We start from the raw sequence: 7,805 nt of genomic DNA, 5'->3' as shown, positions 1-7,805 counted from the left end.
GCGCCTCGCCCGTGAGGAGACTCCACTCTCCTTGGTCAGTCTGTTACGGTGCTCGATCACCTCGACAGTAAAAAAGTTCTTCGTATTCAGGTGGAACTCCCTGTGCATCAGTTTCTGCCCATTGTGCATCAGTTTCTGCCCATTGTCTCTTGTCCTATTATTTGGTACCACAGAAAGAGGCTGGTCCGTCTTTTTGACACCCGTTCTTTAGATAACGTAATCGCATTGATGAGGCCCCTCTCAGTCACCCCTTCTCACGGCTAACAGACCCATCTCCCTCAGGCATTCCTGGTAAGAGAGATTCTCCAGCCCTTTGGTTCGGTTACCTGTCCCAGGAGCTCCCTGTGTCTCTGTCCCTCCCCGCACACAGCGGTGGAGGCCGGCTGAGCTCAGCAGCAGTCGAGTGTCCCCTGCTGTGACCGACACGGCGGTGTCACCTGCCCCTGCCCGCGGCGGTGTCACCTGCCCCTGCCCGCGGCGGTGCCCGGCCACGCACAGCCCGACACGGGCAGCTGTCTGTATGGTTGGTTCATTGGCTGGCTCTTTCATTAAAGAAAACCAGACACCCACAACCACCCAACTGTTATTTTTATTTAAGGCTAATTAAACAGTAAACTACGAAGCTGAAAACAGCGTGAAATGCAAGAAACAGAAGGAGAAAAAAGTAAAGGGCTTTAAAAATCCAGAAGCTTGAAAGGGGAGAAAAGTTAAACCAGAGACAGCCCTTACTGCAAGCAGAACCTGAACAGAATTCCTTAAAAAAAAAAAGAAAAAAAGGTATTTTAGATACTGCTACACATAGTGCAGCTTTCTGCTGCCAACTGTAAGAGCCCCCTACTACTTGCAGAAAAGCAGCTGTTTCACCAGCTGTTATTGTAGTATTCTACAAGCAAACTTAGTGGAGAGAAAAGTGGTTTGTATTCTCTTTCTTTACCAGAAAGAAAAGATCTATCTATTTCATGATGGCCAAGGTAGTGGATCTACATCTAGTAATGACTTGTCCCAAGAACATATTTAACTTGCCTGTATGAAATGGCACCTTCTCTCTCACAAGCACCAACAATTCAAGTCACACATAAGTTTTACTTGCCGCTGCTGTGAGTATTTAAAAAGGAATTTGCTTATCCCAAAAGTCAAGGTTTGAGCAAATACCCCACGGTTCTAACAGACCAATTTTTGGCACCCAGCTAGGAAGGATTTTGTTGCACAGGGATACTGTTTTGTATGCTTATCCTGCTGTGATTTAAAATAGCTGTTTTCTCAGGCTCGTCCATTCAGAATGATATCATGTCCCAAGTACTCTCGTTAAATTAATTGCCTGAGTTTTCTTTGTTTTACGTGGTTGGATAAGCAAGGCTCATTGCCTGTGACCTCATGGAAATAACTTCATTTGAACAATTGTTCCATCCATCTCTCTTCAGTCTCTATAGCAGATAATTAAAAATCATTACCACCCCAAACAGAAACCATTTGTAGCCATGACACATAGTTTGTTACCATTTATTTCCTGGATCCTTCTGTTCTTCCCATGCCAATTCATTAAGCATAGATTAGATTGGGTTTAAAAAGCAGAAATGGAAGTAGCTGAACAGCTCTAAACACTTTTTTCCTCCACAGATAAACAGGGTTTAATTCCACACAGGTAGAAGTTGTAACAGCTGAATCAGAGGCACAGAACAGCTCTAAGTGTCCAAATGTATCACACTTGACTCACCCTCTTCACAGCAAAAGGACACTTTACAGTAGAAGGAAGAATAGAAAAACTGTGGAAAGAAAATGCAAATTTAAAAGCAAAAATGGTCTTCCAGGACAAGTCTTGAAATTGCTACCTGTGAAAACTGGGATATTTTCCCTTTCAGAGACTTGGAAGAACCTTGGAAACTGCTTTTCTTGCTCTCTAGAGTAGATTGCCCCCACTGCCTCTATTTTTGCCAAGGTATGTAAAGGGACAATTGGCATCACTTTTCCAAAATAGTAACTGGTTGGTCTAGAAAGATTTGAGTCCATGCCTGCAGGAAGGAAAGTGATTCACAGCTGAGCTGGGGGAATTTTGGGAACACAAAAGGCAGGAATTAGGTCCTTTGGGGCCACAAGGCAATAGGAGGAGGAAGGGCCCCCACACTTGAAACAAAGCACGTATTTCACCCTCCTCTTGCCATCAGTGGTGAAGCATGATTGAGAGTGCTGGTAATGTCCCTGTCTTCTCCCACATCCCCACATCTGTGCTCATGTGAAGGACTGCACAGCCCTGCTCTGGCTATGGGCACCAGCAAATACATGAGGAGAGGGTGTGTATCCCATTGTTCCCGCATTCCCATCGCAGCAGTGAAAACACTGGCTGTCTCTTGTTTAAATTACACCATTGTAAAAATGGGTGCTGATTGCAAAATAGCAATGAACAGAAGTCTCATTCACATACACGAAGTCCCTTGAGACAGCAGAAAGAGCAATTTTCCAGGTCTCAGACATCTGATGTACCTGTAGAAGTCCCAGAGCTATGGAGATGACCTACACCAAAAGCACTGCAAATTGTAACACTACTAAATAGCACCTTAGTTCCAGCTTTGCCTTATTTCAAACTCTGATATATACCTTGTCACATACCCTAACACTTAAACATGAGCTGTTATGGAACAGGATCAAAGAGAAAGTCCACACCCATGAGATGCCATGCGGGATTATTTTCCTGCCTTCACCTACAGGAACTTTGGATTTTCAAGCTGAAATAGAGGAAATTTAGGTCAGATACTGGGAAGATTTTTTTTTTCTGCAAGGGTAGTGGGGCACTGGAACAGGTTGTCCAGAGAAGCTGTGGATGCTCCATCCCTGGAAGTATTGAAGGCCAGGTTGGAAGGGGCTCTGACCAACCTGGTCTAGTGGGAGATGTCCTCCCCACAGCAGGTGTGCTGCAACTAGGTGATTTTTAAGGTCTCTTCCAACCCAAACCATTCAGTGGTTAAGAACCTTCCTTGTGCTCAGGTGTTCTGGAAACACAGCAGTTCTTAGACATGGCTGAAGGGTGCATCCATGGCTCAGGCCAGCCAACCAAAACCAGCCTGCAGTCTCCCCAGCACCGTAACAATAACAATAAAAATGGGCCAACCTGACTTTGCAGGGTATGTTTTCAATCAAAATACATGTCTGCTATCACAGTAGGCTGCCCCCTCACTTCACACCTGCTGAACCTGTGCTGCTGTGTCTTTACCAGTGCTAATTAAAACTAGACCTGGGTTTGCCTCTACATGCTGCAGTCGTTTTACTGAGCAGGCAAGTGCCGAGGTCCCAGGTCTGTTGGAAGTCTGAATGAAGGCCCCTGTCTCAGGAGCAATCTGAGAGCTGCTATGACCATTTCGGGGCATGCAGCAGTTCATTCTCACTGGAGCAAAGTTGGTGATGAAATGAGCCAGTGCATTCTGTACAGCTGCAGATGCTCGCTCTATTGACAGTGGAGCTCTGAGGAAAAACCAAAGGGAAGGACTACCAGAGATCAGGATACAGCAGTCAAAGCCAATTTGCAGAGATTTACAAGGGGAACTTTACATTAAATTTCCATGCATGCAGAGCGTTGCCGTTCAAGTACACACTTGGCATGTTCTCGCCATTTGCCATAAATTTTCTGAGTTGTTTACATCCACATTTAGAATATCTCAGGCTATATTATCTGACCCAGATTGTTACTACTGAGCACCAAACCACTTGAAATAAGAATTTCTACAGGAAACTTGAAGGGGTTTAGAAGTACCAAAGAAAAATGCAGACGCAGACTTTCATAAAGCTGCTTAGCTGGAAAGAATTGCCACAAAGTATCTTTGTGCTAATGTCAGCCAATTTTTCTGAATAATTTTGAAACAATTCATCATTCATCTTCCTCACCTCCTTCCAATTTACAGCAGTCTCTGTAAACATAGCCAGGACACTGCAAGCAGATGATAGAACACTTTCCTTTTAAGAAAGACGATGGCGTAACTTCATACCTCTATGAACTTCACTATATTTGGTAAAGATTTCATAAAGGTTTGCATTTCATGACCACTACAGGAACAGTGGTGATCATTTCTGTATTCCTTGAAGAGCTGATTAACCCACCACCCAAAAAATACATACAAGGAAGCATCTGAGTCAGCTAATATCTCTCTTTTCTAAAATATTATTAAATAGCAGAAGCAACCAGGCAGCTGTAACACTTCAGGTGCTCCAGTGACTTCACTAACAGTTGCATTGACTTATTTGGCATCTCACCCTGTCTCTGAATATGACCAAAAAGGGATTTTGTTTTATAAGAATGTGGCACATAAAGCACCAAAGAACTAAGGGCCTTATATCAATCTCAAGTTGTCACAGCTTCAGTTTTGTAAAACTTAACACATGCACCATACAGAAATTAAAAGGAAAAGTTGGTGGTAGTCAGGCAGAGATTAGGCTTTTTCCTCGCTGAAGATAAATACAAAAAAGCACTACTGAATTTCTTTAGCTAATGAAGGATGAACTCAAACATCACCACAAAAGCAAACGCTCTTGAAAAGGGCATGACAAATCACTTCTAGTACAAATGTACTGGGCAAGCCCCTTTCAACAGACAGGTTGTGCTTGTAAATGCAGGCAGATTTCTCAGCATATGCAGGACAAACCTCAAAAATTTCAGCCAGTTAAACAAGACTCACCAGACAAAACCATTACATTCTGAAACACATTTACAAGACAACTTTTCCAGTTGAAGGTGTTCAACCACAAGATGCTGGTGCGTAACAAGTCACATGTCTGTACATGTAGTGTCTTAAGAATCCAATTTTCTCTGTTCTTCTGGAAACAGAACTATCACAAGCCTGTGATGGCAGAAAATTTCACAAAGAAAAATCTGAGTTAAGAGAGAAGGCCAAAGGGACCAAAATTTTCTTCAAAATGAGGCCAAATTTCAAGATATTGCTAATTCTGCAGACTACTTTTATCATAGAAATAACAGAGAAACTAGAACTCTATTTTGTTGCAGCAATGGTTGGGATGTGCCACTGTTTTGGTAAGCAGATGACAAGACCAATACACTGTGTTTAATAAGTGGAGCTTCAAGTATACAGAGTATGTGTGCACACAGGACTTTTTTTTTTTTTATGCAACCAATTAACCATGACCCGTGAAGTACAAGCAAACTTTACATGTATGACAGAATGTTATGAAAAATAAAGCATATAATCAAATTCTAACATAGCAGCTGACTCTGGAGAAGATGATCTACCCAGGTTTTAAACACCATTGAGCCAAAGAACTTTCTCAGACTGAAACATCTTTTCATGTGAAAGGAATTTGAAACTTTAGGATCTACATGGAAAAAAAACAGCCCAAAATCTTCTATAATTTGGATGGAGATGCTTTCAAGGACGAAAATTGTTTTCTGTTTCATTCAACCCTTTAACAGAAGCACTGGATGGGAAAAATTCTGGAACAGATTTAAGCTTGAGTCAGTAGCTAAAGACAACTCAAAATCTCCCAGAACGGGGCTTTCTCAGCAGCACTGTGAACTACACACCTGGATTTTACCAGGAGTACAGTTAATCCAAGACTGGCAGTAGGAAAACCAGCAGCAGGCACAAGGGAAAACTGCTAAGAGGTCTTGTTCACTCTTTAACACTTGGGAGTCACACTCAAACACACTTGAAGAGTTTAAACTATTTTCTGGCATTTGAACAGTTTCTTCAAGCTGTACGATTGCCAATGAGCGCTGAGATACCTCACTAGATTCTTCATTCTACTTGCTTCAGAGACAGCAGTTATATCAGAGTTGTGATTAGAAATCAGCCAGTGTCAGTCTTCCAGTTTTTCTAGCCGTGATGACAAACAGCTGTAGTTATGCTGACTCTTTGGAACAGTGAGAAAAATTCAGCCTTCCACATCTTAGTCTCCACAAAAAATATCTACTTGCATAATGAATATTTAAGTACACAGCAGGTAGAAGCAAACTCGCAAGGTGAGTGAATCGTAAAAAAGAATTAAGCTGACATTTTATTACACTGAGATTTCTTATGATTGACAGCAATCACTAACTGAAGGATAACAGGCTGGTAAAGCTGGACAGTTTGCATAGGTATTTTTAAACAAAACTGAGAAAGATGACAGAATTTTAAACACAGAAATAATTTCACTTAAAATAAGGACAGTACAAAAATAATTAGCACATTTACATTCATTTATCCAATGCCATCTCTTCATGAATGGAAGAGAGCAAAGACCATAGCATACAGAAATATTACAGTTTAACTCTTCTCACATATATTCCAAACAGAAACTAGGAAGTTTATCTAGATTCTGTTCCCTCAAAAGGTTGTTCCTGCCTCAGGTAAGGGAGAGGCAATGAAGTCATCAAACTTTAGGCCATCGAATCCAAAAACTCTGCCACTATTGAAAAAATAAACACATTTATAAAAGCAAAGCTGGTGAACTAACTGTACAGGCTGTGGTCCTGATTCTGACATTTGTAACAAACAAGACAGAGACAAAATTATGGCCAATGAAGTAAGGCCAGCCACAGACAAGAGTTAGGCCATATGTTCAACAACCCTGGGATCTAAGCTTCTCTTTATAACAAGATTAGCCAGGCAAATCTGAGATAACTGGAGTTTACTATTTTTACCTGTTGCAAAGACCACAAGAAAAAGTAAATAAAGACAATGACATTTTATGACAAAAAATTAAATACAAGAACCAATTTAAGAAAAAAAACCTGTACAACCAGGAACCCCAAAATACCTAGTAAGACCAGCCTACTAATTAGGCAACAATTTTAAACAGCTAAATTAGAAGGACTTAGTCATCACCCCTTAGACACAAATATGAAAAAGCTTAAAAATTTATTTTTATCAAACATAACACATTGCTGTGAATATGAATAAACTCCAGCTGTTCATCAGTATGACAGAGGACACCAAATTATAAATCTAACAATTACAGGCATTTTAAAAGTGGCATTTCTGAACTCTTGTAAATAGATGAACAAGCTTCCATTTTTGTGAGCAGCTCTGATAGCATAGTGTTAGTGCACTGAAGTATCTTCATTTACATTTCCTCAAGGCTCCTTTTGATAGCTTCTTGCAGCTCTGCATCTTGTAGTTCTGCATCTTGCAGTCCTGCATAAACAAAACCAGACTGTGATCTCAAACTGCAACTGATAGCTACCCATAAACACAACTATCTTAATATTACTACATAAAGCATGAACTTACTTCTGTGGGAAATGTCAGTAGACTGCAAAAAAACCCTAAGAAACAGATGAAAATATTTTCTCTCCTTCTGTTTTATGTTACCTTTTCAACACTACAAAGTATGGTAAACACCTCTCCAACTTTTCACAGTACTAACCAGGAGATGCCCAATGATTAGTTTAAGATCATAATGCAACTATATCATTTTACTGGTCAAAATAACAGCAAGATTAGAACCCATAGGTAAGCACCAAGAAAAAGAAACTAAGTATTAAAACAAAAACCACACACACATAGCAAGCAAAGAAGCTTCAATATTTTCATTCCAATTCCTTATCCAGAGATATGCCCATACCTACATTCTGGCTTGGCACCAGTGTTGTCACTCTTACTAGGTCGGCCAGACAAGTAGATAAAAATTCATTATCAGCAGTAAGAATAGTCTAGATCAGGGCTGTAACAGTTTTGATGGGGGGAGGAAAATCGCATTGCACTCATCTGACTTTTTAATCTCAAACAACTTCCATAATACTCAAAAAAGAAACTCTGTTTTTGCATTATATTTAGGTTGTTTTGGGCACTAATTGCTTGGTGTTAGCAATCAAATACCATAAA

The 7,805-nt window shown here is 40.7% G+C and overlaps 1 protein-coding gene across 2 annotated transcripts in view; it reads right to left on the bottom strand.

Annotated features, from left to right (window-relative positions):
* Window positions 1-5,955: 5,955 nt before the first annotated feature.
* Window positions 5,956-7,805, bottom strand: part of ZNF451 (zinc finger protein 451) — a 36,043-nt gene continuing 34,193 nt past the window's right edge. For both annotated transcript variants that reach the window (XM_063389407.1, XM_063389409.1), the window contains one exon: window positions 5,956-7,115. In XM_063389407.1, coding sequence (XP_063245477.1) covers window positions 7,045-7,115 — 71 coding nt within the window. In that variant the 3' untranslated portion in view covers window positions 5,956-7,044. The remainder of the gene's footprint in view (window positions 7,116-7,805) is intronic.

Source organism: Prinia subflava, chromosome 2, assembly GCF_021018805.1.
Source record: "Prinia subflava isolate CZ2003 ecotype Zambia chromosome 2, Cam_Psub_1.2, whole genome shotgun sequence".
Taxonomy (NCBI): Eukaryota; Metazoa; Chordata; class Aves; order Passeriformes; family Cisticolidae; genus Prinia; species Prinia subflava.
The sequence above is the reverse complement of the archived record's forward strand: the minus strand, read 5'-3'. Positions and strand labels throughout refer to the sequence as shown.